Genomic DNA, 17,922 nt, shown 5'->3' on the forward strand with positions numbered 1-17,922 from the left:
CCACTCTTTGTGCAATATGATCAGTAATATATAGTCCTTGGTGAAACATTTGCTATGGCGGAAACAATCATTAGTTTATCTCTGTTGCCACCTAGTGGACTAGACCTGAACTGCTTGTGAGGCAAAGTTCTGTTTTATTATGTTTTATTCTGTTTTATTTTTCTTTCATTGCTATAATTTTTTAATGGAAGACACAAAGCATGAGCGTACAGTACCGTGGTTAAATCTTGTGAAGAATGCAGAATTTCCCAAATTAGATCCTTTATTCTGCAGTAAAAGCTCATAAAATATTAGTGTTACACCCTCATGGCCCAACGGGACATTCAACTGGAACCGGGTCGTCTTTGCTCTTTCTAAATATATTCAAGCATCACACAAACAGATTCTGGCATGCAGGCGTCAACAGAGCAGGAGAGGAACTAAGAAGAGTTTGACAAAGCAGCCGTTATCGATTAAATGTAATTTTCTGTCAATGATGGGCATTAAACTGATTGAACAGAAAAGGTCACACCTTCGCTTTCCACTGCAGAATTGGCACATGCAGTTTTTAATCAGGTTGAGATGATGAGATTTTGGCCCTGGGGATACATGAAGTGTCTGAGATTCATTTATTATGGGTTAATGATCAAGTTCTTGTCTTTACAAAAGCGAATTCAACTAAAGGACTCTGACAAAGAAGATATCAAAGGATATGTGGGCTCAGTGACATCTGAGAGTTATTGAGAGGTCAGTATTAAGTCTGTTTCTTCCGTTGCCCTTTATTCTCTTCAGTTGCAATTGCACTAAACTACATTCTGAATCTGAATATTTTACAAGCTACATCAGTTTTTGGAAGAGGGTGACCGAAAAGAGTGACTTAAATGTTTTGAAAGCTGAAATTCAAATAAACTATGAACTGAAACCAATAGATTGCATTATTTGAAAAATTGCAGTGAGGGTTTTTTGTACAACTTCCCCAATTTGCAAGGAGAATAAAGGTCTTAAATGTCAAAAAAGCATAAGCAATTTAATTTTTATGACCCTTTTTTGGGGTCTTATTGAGAGGCCATTATGTTGTTTTTAGTACTGAAAATAATGTTGGCAACTTTTAATAAATGTAACAATTATAAAACATAAAAAAATTAAATAAAAAATTGATGAGCTGTGATGTAATGACACACGAAAAATAAGGACTGAGAGTTATTTTTCTGTCTTTTAACCAATTGAATTATTATTATTTTAAATAAATTGACGTACGTACTATAATAACGTACTTTTTTTTTTTTTTACTAATTTCGTATTCGTATTTTTCTTATCTTACAACTGTTGCCTTTTTCTACATAGAGATGACTCGGTTTATTTTATTTTATTTTATTTTATTTTTTTATTTTATTTTATTTTATTCGGTGTGTGACGAATCTGCCGTAATGATTAGGTGGCGTAACGAAAGTGCTTACGCGGAGCGGAAGCAGCGTTTACTCGTTTCCAGAGATTTCATCATTCTCTTCTCCTCGCATTACGGCGGTCCATGCTTCTTCGTAGCGCAGCATCAGCACTGCTGAGGACCAGCACTGAGATTTCCTCCCTCTGTCCGGTGTCCACGGTCCGAGCTTTTCGGCAGTCGCTCCGCTACTCGCCCCTAAACAGGCCGTTTTCAACGTCGGTCTGCTTGTGTAAGAAGAAGAAGAAAAGCCTGTGGCTGCAGCTGGCGGAAGGACAAACTATGGACGGAAACATTGAAGAGATTCTCGCCCCTTTGAGGCTCGCTGTCAAAGAACAGGTAACGCTGACTTGTCGTTTTGTTTTCAAACATCGAGGGAGGCAACTTTATCACTGGGTATCTTCTTAGTGACTCCTACTCGATCACATTCAGCCTGGTAGCTGGACAGGCTAACATGCTAGCCTAACCGGCAGCTCAAGTTGTCAATGAATGACGACGGCCATTGCTAGCTAGTTGCTAGCTGCAAGCTAACTGTAATGTCTGCGCCCTTTGCCACGTTTCATTGAGCTACTGCTGCTGTTGCAGACGTTAGGGTGCAGGGTGGGGTTACGAAGGGAGGCCAAGTCAGTGCTACTAGCTTAAAAAAACTCTAACAATCAGCTGATCGCTCCTTAACATGTCCAGGCTTGAGTTGGATCGCATTTGTAGCTGGCTCAGTGCTTTTCTGTGTGGAAGTCTGAAACCTCCTCTTTGTTTTAGGGGGAGCTGGTGCGACAGATGAAACAAGACGGAGTTCCAGATGTGGATATTACTAAAGCTGTGGCTGAACTGAAAGCAAGGAAGAGAGCTCTGGAGGCCAAGGTGAGACAGGCCCGCATAAAGGGGGGCTGCACAGTCTATCAACATGCATACAGATTCCCCGCAAAGCCGCATGTCATTTGTGACAATAAAATGTGATTTGCAGTTGTATTCCTCGGCACACCCGGTTACATCACCTCAGTAATAACCAGGCTGCAAATATTGATCTGCTTTCCATTAAATTTTGAAAATATGTTATCAATTCTCCATGCTGTGAAGTGGGCAAGGCTTGAGATGCAGGTGTTTTGGATCGTCAAAATCAATTGGAGCCTGCGCTCACTTTGGACATTTCACATTCCTACTTTTCAAACATTAAAATGTGTCCAATGTTATATGTAACAATCTAGTTTAAACTTACCACTTTTAAACCTTCAACCACATTGCACAGTCTCCTGAGACGGTAGTTGCGCCCCTGTATAAGACTGCGTCAGATCGTGTCCCAGAATTTCCAAACACAGACCACATAATGACATCTCAGCCTGCTCTGGTTGCAAAATGAAAAGTGTATGATACAGTGGAAGCTAGTAAGTGGACCCTTTTGAAGCAGGATGTTCTGAATTATATCGAATCTTTCCAAATGTCAAAAGCGAACTCAAAACTGAGCTCGATTATAGAATCCAGCTGTCTTAACTTTATTACTTTGTGCCATGACAACGTTGTATTCTTTGTACAATTGCAGGAACTGTCACTACAACCCAAAGATGACATTGTTGACAGAACCAAGATGGAGGATACTCTCAAAAGGCGATTCTTCTATGACCAGGCCTTCGCCATCTACGGAGGTAAGACTTGGATGGCTGACAGCGGGGAAACTTTTTTCCGGTTTCGGTTGGTACGCAAACCGACATACAGCAAAGTCTTTAAGCGTCCTGTTACCATGCAGTAATGCTCCACAGGTGTGAGCGGCCTGTACGACTTCGGCCCTGTGGGCTGCGCCTTGAAGAACAACATCCTGCAGGCCTGGAGGCAGCACTTCATCCAGGAGGAGCAGATCCTGGAGATCGACTGCACCATGCTGACCCCCGAGCCCGTCCTCAAGTAGGTGCACTGCATAGTACACTGTGTGTGTCGCCATAAAACATGAGAAAAATAAAGCAACACTTTCATATCTTGTTGAATGTGTGTATGTATAATTAAGAGTAATGTTGTAAAACTGCAAGAAAAGGTGCCTGGTGGTTCCTAGAGTCAGCTACAAAGTGCTGAACTGTGGGTTTATTTAAACAGGCGCATATTGATTTCTGCAATTTTATGCATGGAAGCTGCCACTATAGCAGCCTTCCATAGCCCGGTTGCAGATACACTTATCAACTGAACTGAAATGAACACTTGTTTTATGAATGTGATTGTTTATTTGTCGCATTATTATTATTATTATTATTATTTCTCCAGGACTTCGGGACACGTGGATAAATTTGCTGACTACATGGTGAAAGATGTCAAGAACGGTGAATGCTTCAGGGCTGACCACCTCCTCAAGGGTGAGCCTTTACTAAAAACTAACAGATGTGGCTTCCACGGCAGTGTGATTTAAAGATCAGTCATCCTTAAACCTCCTGCAGCAGAGCTCTTTGTAAGAGATTGTGCGGCGAGGCGAGATGAACGCAGTCCAAACGTGTGCTGTCAGTGACGGCTGCTGGTTGGCTACTGTCTGGGTATCACTGTTTTGCCTGAGGGTGAATGGAAGTAGCTGAACCGGCGGAAATCGCACAGGGGACATAGTGAAACAGCTGCTAGCGTCACAGCAGCTGGAGCTCTGCCAAAAGACTATGGCGATAAAGGACGATAAGCGTGTTAGTCTTTGAAAAGTGACATAATGAAACTTGGAAAAATGTTGTGTAATACCTAAAATATGTCAAGTCGTGTTGTGTAACAGCTGAAATATGTCAAGGGACATTTTGGGAGCATGCTTTCGTTGAGCTGATTAGTTTTGAGCTAATGTTTAAATGTTTAATTGAAAGTATGTTGTTTCAATGTTTCCTACAGCTCATCTCCAGAAGCTGATGTCGGATAAGAAGTGCACAGCAGAGAAGAAGGCTGAGATGGAGGAGGTCATCACTCAGGTCAGTGTTCACTGAAACAAAATGTCTTTCGAGGCATAACTGAAAAATAGTTTCTGACGAGGCTGAAAATCGCTGTACTTGTTTTTCTCTTTTCAGATGGACAACTACACCCAACAGGAGCTGACCGACCTATTTGTGAAATACAGCGTCAAGTCACCCACTACAGGAAATGAGCTCTCGCCTCCCATGTCCTTCAACCTGATGTTCCAGACGTCCATTGGCCCAGGGGGCAACATGCCAGGGTAAAATGAAACGCCGTGGAGGAATTCTCGATCACGTTGTCATGTTTACATTATTGATTGATTTAATACGTTTAAATTTGCAGCTACCTGAGGCCTGAAACAGCTCAGGGAATCTTCCTCAACTTCAAGCGTCTCCTGGAGTTCAACCAGGGGAAACTGCCCTTTGCTGCTGCTCAGATCGGAAACTCCTTCAGGAACGAAATCTCTCCTCGCTCTGGACTCATTCGTGTTAGGTGAGGGGTCCTGCTCGCTTAACCGTTTTGTGTCTATACTTAAAAAAATGAATTGGAGAACAGTAACGTAACTGTTTAACATTTCCCTACAGAGAGTTCACCATGGCTGAGATTGAGCACTTTGTGGACCCAAATGAAAAGGTCCACCCTAAATTCCCCAATGTAGCTGACCTTGACATCACACTATACTCCTCTAAGGCCCAGACCAGTGGCCAGTCTGCACAGATCATGCGCCTGGGGGACGCTGTGGAGCAGGTAAGCATCTTTGATACTGAAATAGGACTTGATAATATTCAGTACAATGAGATAAATGTACTAAAAGCAGCTGAAACATATCTGACATGCATCTTTTTTCATTCAGGGAGTGATCAATAACTCCGTCCTGGGATATTTCATCGGGAGGATCTACCTCTATCTTACTAAAGTTGGAATTGCCAAAGACAAGCTGCGTTTCCGACAGCACATGGACAACGAGATGGCTCACTATGCCTGTGACTGCTGGGACGCTGAAACCAAAACCTCCTACGTACGTTAAATCATACCTCTTCCTCACACCGTCTCAGGCTGTTCTCTTATTGTTGCTCAGTGTAATGCTTGCTCTTTGCAGGGCTGGATCGAGATAGTGGGCTGTGCCGACCGGTCTTGTTACGATTTGAAATGCCATTCGCGAGCCACAAAGGTCCCTCTGGTTGCAGAGAAGCCTCTAAAAGAACCCATATCCTTAAACTGCTGCGGCGTTCAACACTGTAAAGAAAACACAGATGATTTTTTTGAAGCTGGTCTTCAGTGTTTCCTCCTTAACTTCTCCACACAAAACTGTAAATGTCGTCCAGTTTGAGCCGAACAAAGGAGCCATTGGGAAGGCGTATAAGAAGGATGCTAAGATAGCCATGGAGTATCTTGCCATATGTGATGAATGCTTCATTACAGAGCAGGAGCAGCTGCTTAATGAGACTGGGTGAGTGCTGCTGTTAATGGGAGTCGTGTGTGTGTAATATTGAGTTGTACATTTCTAAAATATATATGTTTTTCACTCTACAGGGAGTTCACCATCGAGACAGAAGGCAAGACGTTCAAACTCACAAAGGACATGGTCAGCGTGAAGAGATTCCAGAAGACTCTGCACGGTGAGATTCACTCCTGGGAGACGTGTTGGATGTTGTTTTGGAGAGATGTCTTTTCTAACTTCTGTCTGTCTGCGTTGTCCACAGTGGAGGAAGTTGTTCCCAACGTTATCGAGCCCTCCTTTGGCATCGGTAGGATCATGTACACCATCTTTGAGCACACATTCCATGTCAGAGAAGGTGACGAACAGAGAACGGTGAGTGTTGTGCATTCATGTCACACTGTAGTTGCTCCTTTCTGCACAATGTCAGCTCTTCGAGGTCTATTCCCATGTTGCAATGATTGTGGCCGATTCAGTGATAGTTTGTGTAGTTGCTGAGGCTGCCATCATTTCTGTGGTGACACCTGCACGTCTGAGATTTGCAGCAACAAGCTAGAGTACTGGCGCAGTAATACCAAAGAAAAGTAGTCGGCGATGTAGAAATTACAAGAATAAGGACCTCATTAAATCTGTCAAAGTCACCTGTACACTCTTTTAGCAGTTTGCAGTTATTTAAATGTGCAGACTTGTAAATATTTCTTTCTTCTGCTACAGTACTTCAGCTTCCCTGCTACCGTCGCTCCATACAAATGCTCCGTCCTGCCTCTGAGCCAGAACCAAGAATTCGTGCCCTTCGTGAGGGAATTATGTAAGTGTCCACGTAATAATTTCAGTCTTCGAGCTTACATTGGACTGTTGGCGCAGTTTGGCTTATCATTATTTTCCTCATCCTCCACCTCAGCCGAGGCGATGACCAGAAACGGCGTGTCTTACAAAGTGGACGACTCTTCGGGATCCATTGGGAGGCGCTACGCCAGGACGGATGAGATCGGAGTGGCGTTCGGCATCACCATCGACTTCGACACAGTGAACAAGACGCCCCACACGGCCACTCTGAGAGACAGAGACTCGATGAGGCAAATCAGAGCTGAGGTACAGCACCGGTCCCCTTGATATGTGTTGTTTCTCTGCATCAGGATTAACTGGTTTCTTCAAATCCGGGTTTCTTCTGCAAGAAATTATTAACTGCTCAAGTGCATTAGAGAGGCTTTGCATAAAGAGGTACTCTTCATTTTCTCTCCTTAGGTCAGCGAGCTGCCCGAGATCGTCCGGGATTTGTCCAACGGCACATTGACCTGGGCCGAAGTTGAGAGCAAGTACCCCATCTTTGAAGGACAGGAGACCAGCAAGAAGGACACAGTTGAAGAGTAAACGCTCACTCGTCCGCTGCCCGTCACGTCATGAAAAACCCACAGACTCGATGCATATGCACCACCAGGAAGAATGCCGCAACTGTATTGTGATAAGCTAGAGTGGTGCGCCAAGCCCTCCTTGTGTTCCACACCTCTGCAATCACTAAAATGTCATGTATTTATCATATCTTATCAGTCGTGGGAAAGCTTGCGCAGGACTGTTGATTCTTTGACGAGCAACATTTCATCCATGTATGACCATGTCGGTGTGTGTGTTTTTAAAAGGGAGAACATGTAATAATCAGGTTGTTGTCAGTGGAAGGAAGGCGTCCACCATTCCAGTTTTCAGGCACATTGGATGGATGTGGTTAAAAGTTTCAATAAAAACAGCCAGCACTTACTGGACACAGGTATACCACTGCAGTGTTTCCTTTAAGTCTTTGAATATTCACAAACGCCGCTGTTCAGTCTTTCCATTATGAGAATATCAGTTTATGAACACGCACTGATCAGCCACAACATTAAAACCACTGACAAGTGAAGTAAATAACATTGACCATCTTGAGACAATCTACTGGGAAACTTTTGGACCGGGCGTTCATGTGGATGTTGCTTAGACATGTAGCACCCACCTAGACCAGACCAGGCACCCCCACCCCATAGCAATGACACTCCTTGATGACAGCAGCCATCCCCAGCAGGATGCAGCCTGACACAGACACACAAAAACAGTTTAGGAACAACTACAAAAACAAAATGAAGAACAACACAAGGTGTTGACCTGGCCTTCAAATTCACTAGATCCCAAACTGATCAAGTATCTGTAAGATGATCCACAGAGGCCCCTCCCCTCAACCCATAGGACCCAAAGGCCCCCACTAACAACATTGTGTTGCCAGACGCCACAGGACACCCTCAGAAGGACCATGTCCATTCTCTAATGAGTCAAAATTGTTTTGGAGTCACAAGGGAGACCTACACAATATTAGGTCATAATGTTATGCCTGATCGGTGTAGTAGCTTCAGTTTAAGATTCACTCATTCACTTTTTTTTTTTTTAAGGATGTATCACACTTTAAGAGGAAGAATTAAAGTTGTTTTAAATTTAATTAGAGTCTCAGTCATACAGTATAAAACGTGTTTCCTGTTATCTTTATCAAAATAAAGCAAAGCCCAAATCTAAATGTAGAGTTTAGATGACATTAAATGGATGTTAACAGGTAGATTTTCAGCTGCTTAAAATGAATGAATAAATAAAATAAAAAAAAATGCATGCTGTGTACACAACTTCAGCCATAGCAGAGCATATAATTTTTGCCCAAGGGCCACACTGCGGGGTTTATTATTATGCTTTTAATGACAGAGAAAAATCTCCACTCTTCGCTTGAAGCAGGGAGCACAGTCAGTCCTATTTGCGCGCGATTGTCTTTGATTTTTTTTATTTTTTTTATTTTTTTTTTGTGAGCTTCCTGGATGATGCAAGAGAAAACTCCAGTTACAGACAGAAGTGTTTACCAGAGTGTGGCTGTAATAAGAAGGAGGCGCCTCCCCTCCCTGTCCTTCACTCTGGTTCAAGCTTGAGGCTGCACAGGTCCATAGCAGGAGCGCATCTGAGGTCCGCATCGCACCGAGTGTCAAGATGGAAGAAGTACTCGCTCCTCTGAGGCAGGCTGTGAAGGAACAGGTGAGATATTCTGAAAGGCTGCAGTCATTACCTGGGGATACCTGAGCTAGACGGTGTCCATTGTGCGCATTTTAAAAAAGATATTTTGCGCAGGTTTAAGGGCAAATGTTCAGAGCTGACGGCTCAAAAAATGCTTAAAAATATATATATGTTTTTTATCAGTCCAGTTTCAGCTGGAATGATTAATTTTAACAGCAGCATAAACTAAAAAAGAAGTTTCCAGTTTGTGAGCGTGATGTATAGATGTATAGTAATAGCTGCAGCTCTTTGGAAACATTAGTTCATTCATTTCCTGTAACCGCTTGTCCTCTACAGTCCCAGCTGTCATTGGGCGATCTTTGGAGACGTTTGCAGCAATTTCCACAAAACGAAGCCATGATCACATTAAAAGCTTTCTGCTCAAAACAGAAAGCTTAAAAAAGTTAAAAAGTTAAAATCAACATGTTAAAAAAACCCTGGTTGTGTCATTCCAACTTGTTGCTCTAATTACCAGGATTGCTTTAACGATTTGAAAGGAAAAAAATATTTTAAACAATACTTCAAAAAAGGTCATAACAAGGTAAAGAGGTGTTTTCTGGTATTTTTCTCCAGGGTGACTTAGTGCATCAGCTGAAGGAGAAAGGCGCCTCAGAGCAGGAGGTGAACAAAGCTGTTGCAGAACTGAAAGCCCGGAAGAAGACCCTTGAAGCAAAGGTCAGATTCCCACCACTGCTGATTTCTCTTCCACGTCCACTGGCATCCTGCACTTATTTCATATCCTGATTATCTTTGCATGCATTCGTGCTCTGTTGAATGAATTTAATGTTACACCCCATCGTGTTAGGAGCTGGCTTTGCAGCCTAAAGATGAAACAGTGGACAGAGTGAAGATGGAGGACACGTTAAAGAGGAGATTCTTCTACGATCAGGCTTTTGCCATATATGGAGGTAAAGCACTAAACTGACGGGCGGAACAGAGAGGAAAACCAAAACCAAAATGTGGTTTCACTATGTGTGACTTTCACAATGATGCCCAGGGGGGATATTATGCAATGTGATAAGAATATTACCTGAAATAAAACAGTATAATCCCTGATGCGTCAGGTGTGAGCGGCCTATATGACTTCGGCCCAGTCGGCTGCGCCTTGAAGAACAACATCTTGCAGGCGTGGAGGCAGCACTTCATCCACGAGGAGCAGATCCTGGAGATCGACTGCACCATGCTGACCCCCGAGCCCGTGCTCAAGTACGTATCAGCTGCTCTGCACTGAGATGGTTTGAAAGCAAACGCGGCCGTCCTGAAACCTGTTTCCTCTTTTCAGGACGTCTGGTCACGTGGATAAATTCGCCGACTACATGGTGAAAGATGCCAAGACTGGAGAATGCTACCGGGCAGATCATCTTCTCAAAGGTGACGTTTACCTGCGCTAAGTCAGTTAGAGGATTAGAATGAGCCCCACCTCCCCTGAGCTTCCAGCCCTTTGCTGGCAAGGTGTCAGTTTTCATCCCTGAACAGATGGATGAGCACGGTGAACAGAGCAGAAGTAAATTATAACAACCTCATAATCAACCTGCTGCTAGAGTTGTGTGGCTGCGTAGGGTGTTATTTTCCAACTTTCTGGATGCTTTTCTGCAGAATGAGTTTTAACAAAATTCGTCAGATTACCTACACAAACAGGTTTGTACCTGCCATGCTGTCCTAAGGGGACATGTAGGGTGAGGGGAGACGGGTGGGGCAGGAGTTTGTTGGGGACTGGTTTTCATACATACTTCAAACTGGAATCTGTCAGTTTATCAATGAAAGAACTGACCATGTTTTAGACTGATCTCACTTTTCTCTGTTCTACAAAAAGGAAAAAAAAAAAGTTATGTTTTTAAACCCCAAACTGATGTGACATTTTGTATTTCTTAAGATAAGATAAAATAGGACTTTAAAGTCTTCGAAAATGACGGAGCATTAAGATGTATGCATCTTAGGCCAATACCACATAGATCCCAGAAATTAAATTAACATTTGTTTCCTCACAGCTCACTTAAAAAAACTGATGTCTGATGAGAAATGCTCAGCGGAAAACGTGGCTGAAATGGAGGATGTCATCACCCAGGTGCGTGCTTCGAAAATCGCAACCTTTCCTTAACCCCTCTTTTACAAATAAGCGTAGAAACACTGGCCTCTGCTGGTCAAAGGATCGTAACGTCTCTGTTCCCTCTGTATCAGATGGATAACTACACTCAGCAGGAGCTGGCTGATCTGTTTGTGAAGTACAACGTCAAGTCTCCCTCCACAGGAAATGACCTCACACCTCCCACCTCCTTCAACCTGATGTTTCAAACATCTATTGGGCCGGGAGGAAACATGCCTGGGTACTCATCGCCGCACCGCAAAAATCTATGTCAAGTGCCTTGTGTGACAAAATGTTTGCTGCATTGAACCTCGTGCATTGATCCTCTTTTGCAGCTATCTGAGGCCTGAAACAGCTCAGGGGATGTTCCTCAACTTCAAGCGCCTGCTGGAGTTCAACCAGGGCAAGCTCCCGTTCGGTGCCGCTCAGATCGGAAACTCCTTCAGGAATGAAATATCTCCGAGATCTGGGCTCATTCGCGTTAGGTATTCAGAAATGATTACATATAAATGATCTCTGCCTTAGTGAGAACGCAGGGTTTAACTTCCCCTGCTTGCAGGGAGTTCACCATGGCCGAGATTGAGCACTTTGTGGACCCCAACGACAAGGTCCACCCTAAATTCTCCAACGTGGCCGACCTGGAGATCATGCTGTTCTCCTCTAAGGCTCAGACCAGCGGACAGTCTGCACAGCTCATGAGGCTGGGGGACGCCGTGGAGCAGGTAGGAATCATTTTATTAGCTGGGCTCATAGAGCTTAAAAATGTAACTTCTTTTAAATTCCTTTTGTGTGTCATGCATTATGTTCAAAGATTATTGTCAGTTCTCTGTATTGTCAGGACATACAGAAGAATCGAAAAGCCGTATAGCAATATAGATATAAAATATGCACTCTAAAAAAAATAAAATAAATGTAAAATATAAGATCAACCTGTGTACAACTGTGGTGGTAGTGCAGCAATAAAAGTGCAATATGGTAGCAGCTTGATGAGATGTACATGGACAGTAATGCAAATGTACAGTGAGGTACAGGGCAGTTTGCAGATTGAGTATGTTAAACTATAAACTTCCTATATATTAGAAAACAGATGCATTATGTGTCTTAGTCTGGTTTGTTGTTCTTAATTACTTATTTCCCCAACGAGGTTGAACCTGAAACAAATTGAACAATGTTAAGCCCAATAAGGTCTTAGTAACACTACATAATTATTACAATTGTTTGTCATGAAATCTAATTAAATGTAACAACAAAAATGACCTTTCCTCCTCTTTAATTCCTCTGTGTGTTCTCTGCAGGGAGTGATCAACAACTCCGTGCTGGGCTACTTCATTGGAAGGATCTACCTGTATCTGGTCAAAGTGGGACTGTCCAAAGACAAAGTGCGCTTCCGTCAGCACATGGACAACGAGATGGCTCATTACGCGTGTGACTGCTGGGACGCCGAGTCCAAAACCTCCTATGTTAGTCTTTTTCTCTTTTCTTTAAAGCTTAAAACAATGGGACCACAGCTGCTGCTTTTACTCTGAACACATCGTTGTTTTTGTGCCTCAGGGTTGGATTGAGATCGTCGGCTGTGCTGACCGCTCCTGTTACGACCTGTCATGTCACTCCAGAGCCACCAAAGTCCCTCTGGTGGCAGAAAAGCCCCTGAAAGAACCCATATCCTTCTATTGTCCCAGTCCAACAACGACTGTAATCACACTTAAATTAACATTTTGACCATTATATGAAAAAGAAAATGCTGTTAGCACGTTTTACTATTTATATGAGGATTTTAAACCATATTTTTAAGTATCTAAAGTGCTTGAACGGGACAGAATCTCGTTTTTAAATGCTGAAATTCCTGAGGTTGTGTGTATGGTGCTGTATGGCAACAGCAGTGTGCAGTGTTGTCATGTTTGTGATACTTTATGAACACTAGGGGGCGCCAGATTCACAAGTTTGACACACAAGGTCCAAATGCACTTTTAAGGCTCAATCGATACATGAGATGGAATATAAAGGGCTTTAAATAACAATGAATGTAATGGTCTTGCCATGATCAATACAGATGCCGCAAGATAAAATCAATTAAAATAAACCCAGATAGGACAATTTTAAAGTTTATACTTAATTGTCAGCGGCAGCTATGACCAGCACTGTCAAAGATTTGCAGGATAAGGGGGTTAGGACCCAAAAGCAGGACATAGAAGGCTGAGGCAGGAGTTGGCAATAAAATTAATTTAATTTAACCAAAAAAAAAAAGGCGCTGCATAAGGCAGGAGATCCAAAAAACTAAAATCTAAACCTTTAAAAAAGAACATAAGTAAAAAGAACATAACAGGACAAGACTAGAGCTCAAAAAACACAGGGAACACAGAAACAGTAGAAAACAGTATGACACAACAGAGGACAAAGGGAAAGGCAGGACTATATATACACAAGGGCAGAGGAGACACAGGTGAAAACAATCAGGGCGGAGCAGACAATTACACAGGTGGGAAATCACAGGAAGGGACACAAGACAGGAAACCAAGAACTTGACAAAATAAACTGAAAAAACATGAAACATGATTGAAACTCAAAACATAAACACAGGAAATCAAAAAGCAGAACCGTGACAAACACGCTACGCTTATATTATGTATTACGTCCGCCTGTCCGATTCTTGTGAACACAATATTTCAGTGTATTATGCCTCAATGTAATGCCTTGAATGAATCTTCTCAGATTTAAATCAAACATTCACTCTGGAATAAAGAATGAAATAATAAGATTTTGGGGGTCAGAGGTTATGCTCACGATGTGACCTCAAAAAACACATTCTTAAACCCAAACATCATCTTCACTGTAACATCATATGTTTTGCATAAAAAATTATTTTCTAAATATATTGTATGACAACAGACATATATACAAAGTGCATCTCGCTGAGTTGGCTGCAAGGTAATAATTCCAGGTCTTCTAAGTGTAAAATAGCAAGTTTTGTGCAATATTTCATGCAAACTGTTAATATGACCACACACACTATATTCTGTTTTAATTTGGTTTTAAGTCACCAGTTTTACTTCTTAACTTTGGAGCACAAAACAGTAAATGTTGTCCAGTTTGAGCCCAACAAAGGAGCCCTTGGTGTGGCCTTCAAGAAGGACGCCAAGCTGGTTCTGGAGTACCTGGCTATCTGTGATGAATGCTACATCACTGATCAGGAGAAGCTTCTCGCTGAAACAGGGTAATTAACACAGTAGTCACTGCAGTGCACATCATCTAAGACATCTTTCAAAAAGTTAATTTATAAATATGTGTGATCATTATGATGTTTTTGTGTGTGCAGGGAGTTCAGCTTTGAGACCGAAGGCAAAACCTTCACGCTTACCAAAGACATGGTCAGTGTGAAGAGGTTCCAGAAAACCCTGCACGGTAAGACGTGACATCCAACCTGCTTTGTGGTGTTTTTTTTTAGCTGAACAGTGTGTTGTTCTTGTGGGAAAACAACCGTCTCTGTTTCCTCCTGCCACAGTGGAGGAGATTGTTCCCAACGTAATCGAGCCCTCCTTCGGCATCGGTCGAATCATGTACTCTATCTTCGAGCACTCGTTCTGCATCCGGGAGGGGGATGAACAGAGGACGGTAAGAATGCCTCAAAGCAGGAATTAGATCTGTGAGTGGGGATTGTGTGTTTGCTTAAATTGATGGGGTTTTATTTCTTGTTTAGTATTTCAGTTTCCCTGCCACTGTGGCTCCATACAAATGCGCTATCCTGCCTTTGAGCAACAACCAGGAGTTTGTGCCATTTGTCCAGCAGTTATGTGAGTATCACGGTTAACCTTTAAGTTTCACTCAAATATTATTAGTTTTTTAGGAAAAGAAATATTCGACGACAAGATTGAATTCAGTGCAACAAGGAGATACTTTACTTAGCCTACCTTAGCCTAGCATGAAGTCTGGAAACAAAATATACTAGCCACTCTAAAGACCCCTTCCTCAAAAAAAGTGTGAAAGCAACAGTTTGCCACTTTGTGGTTGAGTTTCCGTTATTTATCACACTTCAGATTTTTCTGCTGAATAACTGAATTATCTAACAAGGGTTGAGAGTGCTTGTAGGACTATTTAGCAAACATTCCCCCTTGTCTCCAGTCTTCCTGTTGAGCTAAGTTATTTTTTAGTGAATTTGAATTGATTTCATTCCTTCTAAAACACATCTTCTCAATCTTTTTTCCACAGCCGAGGCGATGACCAGAAACGGCGTGTCTCACAAGGTGGACGACTCATCGGGATCCATCGGAAAGCGATACGCGAGGTCAGATGAGATCGGAGTGGCGTTTGGCATCACCGTCGACTTCGACACGGTGAAGAAGACGCCCCACACGGCCACGCTGAGAGACCGAGACTCAATGAGGCAAATCAGAGCAGAGGTAGAACCTTTACTTCCTCTTTTCTTCCGTTAACAATATTTGGCTATATTTTAACATTTTTAAAAATATATCACAGGTCGCTGAGTTGCCTGAGATTGTTCGATATCTGGCGAATGGCACCTTGATGTGGGCTGATGTGGAGAGCAAGTACCCCATCTTTGAAGGACAGGAGACCAGCAAGAAGGAGTAACCAGACAAGGATTCCTCTGCAAACGTGGACCAAATTATCAAGAAAGATTTCACATGTAAAGAACCAGTGTGTCAGCCTAGCGTAGCCAGACTCAATTCTTATCAGAATATGAGTCAGGTAACTCGCCGTTTGGATTATGTTGCATGTTTCAACCCATACTGAGAAAAGGAAAAATGTCTGAATGCAAATAGATAGTCCAAGAACCAATCTGAGCCATTTTATTGTAAACAAATTCAACCCCGCATAAAGCCCTCAAACTCAAACAATTTGATCAACCTGTTAGATACTTGCTGGAGCATAATCAATTCCCAGTGGGAGGGCTCCAGGCCACCTTTCTGCCACAAAAGATTTGGTTTAAGGTTACCAGTGTGAAAGTCTGTATAAAAAGAAATTGAATATTGTATTTAGAATTATTTTTCATCAACTTTCATCAACAAATCGTCAACATAGTGCGTACAGTAAACAGTAATATTTGCTATCTTACATAGATTATATGGGCTACAGTTTTATATCCTAGATAACTAAATACAATTTCTAAAAACCTATTTAATGAGCCTAATCTCTTGACATATTATAAACTTAATTTTGGCACCGTTTTAGCAAACGTAAGGTGTTAGTTGCAAAGTTACGCTTCACCACTAGAGGGCACTAAATTCGACACACTGGTCCTTTAGCAGTCTTTACCTCAGTGGACATGTAACACTGGTACTGTGAAAGCAAAAGCAAACAGAGCCATGAATGGAAGTTGAAGTTGTTTTATATATATTTTTTTTATACTTTAATTTGGTTAAACCTGTCAAATAAACCACTTGACTGCACAGCTCTTTTCTTTGTGTCCTACTGTAGCAGTTTGCTATACTTTTGTAGCTCTACTGACACCGCTGAACTCCACTCTATTGTACTTTGTGTTACTGTTACTGTAGTCAGCAGTGTGTGTGTTGCAGAATTTGAGACATGACCGTTTGGCTGCGGCTCAAAATGGCAACAGGATTAGACCTTCCCAAAACAGATCTGGCAACTAGGAATATGGAAAATAGCAATGTTGGAAACAAATACAAGGGCTTTTAATTATAAAACATGAAATAATTCAGTCTTCTTGTTGTGCATTGTAATCCAGACAAAAAAACAATAGAATAATTACCACATACTGTCAGTGAAAAGTGACCTCTTACCATTAAATTACAGTTTCATGTGGATACAGATGATTTAACCCATGAGACCTCGTCTGCATTAAAATAGATTGTAAGTGTTTACTGTAGGTGCAGTAAGTTAAATGTTTGCACTTGGCTCATTCAGGTTTAACACGTGTTTCACACATATGATAATTATACACCGATCAGGCATAACATTATGACCACCTTCCTAATATTGTGTAGGTCTCCCTTGTGCCTCAAACAGTTGTGACTCATCAGAGAATGGACATGGTCCTTCTGAGGGTGTCCTGTGGTGTCTGGCAACAGAATATTGTTAGTGGGGGCCTTTGGGTCCTATGGGTTGAGGGGAGGGGCCTCTGTGGATCATCCCACAGATTCTTAATCAGTTTGGGATCTAGTGAATATGGAGGCCAGGTCAACACCTTGAGCTGTTTTTTTGTAGTGGTTCCTTAAGCGTTTTTGTGTGTTTGCCCGTGTCAGGCTGCATCCTGCTGCCATCAAGGAGTGTCATTGCTATGGGGTGGTGGTGCCTGGTCTGGTCTAGGCGGGTGGTACATGTCTAAGCAACATCCACACGAATGCCAGGTCCAAAAGTTTCCCAGCAGAACATTGTATTGTCACAAGATGATCAGTGTTATTTACTTCTCCTGTCAGTGGTTTTAATGTTGTGGCTGATCAATGAGATCACAGTTCCATACATTATTGAGTACAAAGCATGTGGACAATGAGGAAACGGGTCCACTGTTGGAACCAGTTAAACATGTAAAGCATGTTCCGCTTGTTATAGCCCATTTCAATCTGCCAAATGTCATTTTCAAAAAGTTATTTCACAGCAATATTAAATATTTGCCCAAGTTGTGCCCAAAAGTGCACCAGTTCACAATAATCAAGACATGTTTAGATAATCAGTGTAGTAGTATTGGTATTGCTTCAAAAATATGAAATATTAAGATGACACAGTGGGTATAAACCATCCAAGAAAATGTCATAACTGTGGCAGTGAACCATAGTTAGAAGTGAAGAAGCTCTAAGTGATAAATAAGTATTCCTAACAATTAAACATGTCACTGTTCTGATGGAAAAGCTAAAACATGTCCCTCTTTCAGATTATGAAGCCAAAATGTTAGATGATATCAGGAAAGCTATAAGAAGCAAAGACATGTGACCCTAATAGCCTTCTAATGTTGTGTGTCTTACAGTCTACTAGAACCCCTCTTGTTCCGCCCCCTTTGTGTCAGTGGTCAAAGTATAAATACATCTTGTCACCTTTAACCGGTGGCAGCTCCCT

General features: G+C 42.1%; 2 protein-coding genes across 2 annotated transcripts; both read left to right on the forward strand.

Annotated features, from left to right (window-relative positions):
* The first annotated feature begins 1,457 nt into the window (after nucleotides 1–1,457).
* Nucleotides 1,458–7,524, forward strand: LOC311503788 (glycine--tRNA ligase-like). Its single transcript, XM_084566660.1, has 17 exons — nucleotides 1,458–1,759; nucleotides 2,180–2,281; nucleotides 2,958–3,060; nucleotides 3,175–3,316; nucleotides 3,668–3,756; nucleotides 4,262–4,338; nucleotides 4,435–4,580; nucleotides 4,664–4,813; nucleotides 4,906–5,068; nucleotides 5,175–5,339; nucleotides 5,421–5,549; nucleotides 5,590–5,771; nucleotides 5,855–5,940; nucleotides 6,025–6,134; nucleotides 6,474–6,567; nucleotides 6,661–6,851; nucleotides 7,005–7,524. The coding sequence occupies exons 1-17, from the start codon at nucleotides 1,508–1,510 to the stop codon at nucleotides 7,128–7,130; spliced, it is 2,307 nt and encodes a 768-aa protein (XP_084422786.1). The 5' UTR covers nucleotides 1,458–1,507; the 3' UTR covers nucleotides 7,131–7,524.
* Nucleotides 7,525–8,645: 1,121 nt separating this feature from the next.
* On the forward strand, nucleotides 8,646–16,298 carry LOC311503898 (glycine--tRNA ligase-like). Its single transcript, XM_084566808.1, has 17 exons — nucleotides 8,646–8,795; nucleotides 9,387–9,488; nucleotides 9,619–9,721; nucleotides 9,878–10,019; nucleotides 10,096–10,184; nucleotides 10,802–10,878; nucleotides 10,992–11,137; nucleotides 11,232–11,381; nucleotides 11,456–11,618; nucleotides 12,192–12,356; nucleotides 12,448–12,568; nucleotides 13,969–14,107; nucleotides 14,210–14,295; nucleotides 14,396–14,505; nucleotides 14,591–14,684; nucleotides 15,100–15,290; nucleotides 15,367–16,298. Exons 1-17 carry the CDS (start codon nucleotides 8,751–8,753, stop codon nucleotides 15,478–15,480), a joined length of 2,037 nt encoding a protein of 678 aa, XP_084422934.1. The 5' UTR covers nucleotides 8,646–8,750; the 3' UTR covers nucleotides 15,481–16,298.
* The last annotated feature ends 1,624 nt before the right edge of the window (nucleotides 16,299–17,922 follow it).

The sequence above is a fragment of the Chelon labrosus genome, assembly GCF_963514085.1.
Source record: "Chelon labrosus genome assembly, chromosome: 18".
Classification (NCBI taxonomy): Eukaryota; Metazoa; Chordata; class Actinopteri; order Mugiliformes; family Mugilidae; genus Chelon; species Chelon labrosus.

Excerpts from the sequence above, each read along its gene's own strand:
- LOC311503788 (XM_084566660.1), top strand. The coding sequence starts at position 1,508 with ATGCTTCTTCGTAGCGCAGCATCAGCACTGCTGAGGACCAGCACTGAG. Across the intron at positions 2,282-2,957 it reads AGAGAGCTCTGGAGGCCAAG|GAACTGTCACTACAACCCAA; the intron begins GTGAGACAGGCC and ends GTACAATTGCAG. Across the intron at positions 6,852-7,004 it reads TGAGGCAAATCAGAGCTGAG|GTCAGCGAGCTGCCCGAGAT; the intron begins GTACAGCACCGG and ends TTCTCTCCTTAG.
- LOC311503898 (XM_084566808.1), top strand. The coding sequence starts at position 8,751 with ATGGAAGAAGTACTCGCTCCTCTGAGGCAGGCTGTGAAGGAACAG. Across the intron at positions 10,879-10,991 it reads TGGAGGATGTCATCACCCAG|ATGGATAACTACACTCAGCA; the intron begins GTGCGTGCTTCG and ends CCTCTGTATCAG. Across the intron at positions 14,296-14,395 it reads GTTCCAGAAAACCCTGCACG|TGGAGGAGATTGTTCCCAAC; the intron begins GTAAGACGTGAC and ends CTCCTGCCACAG.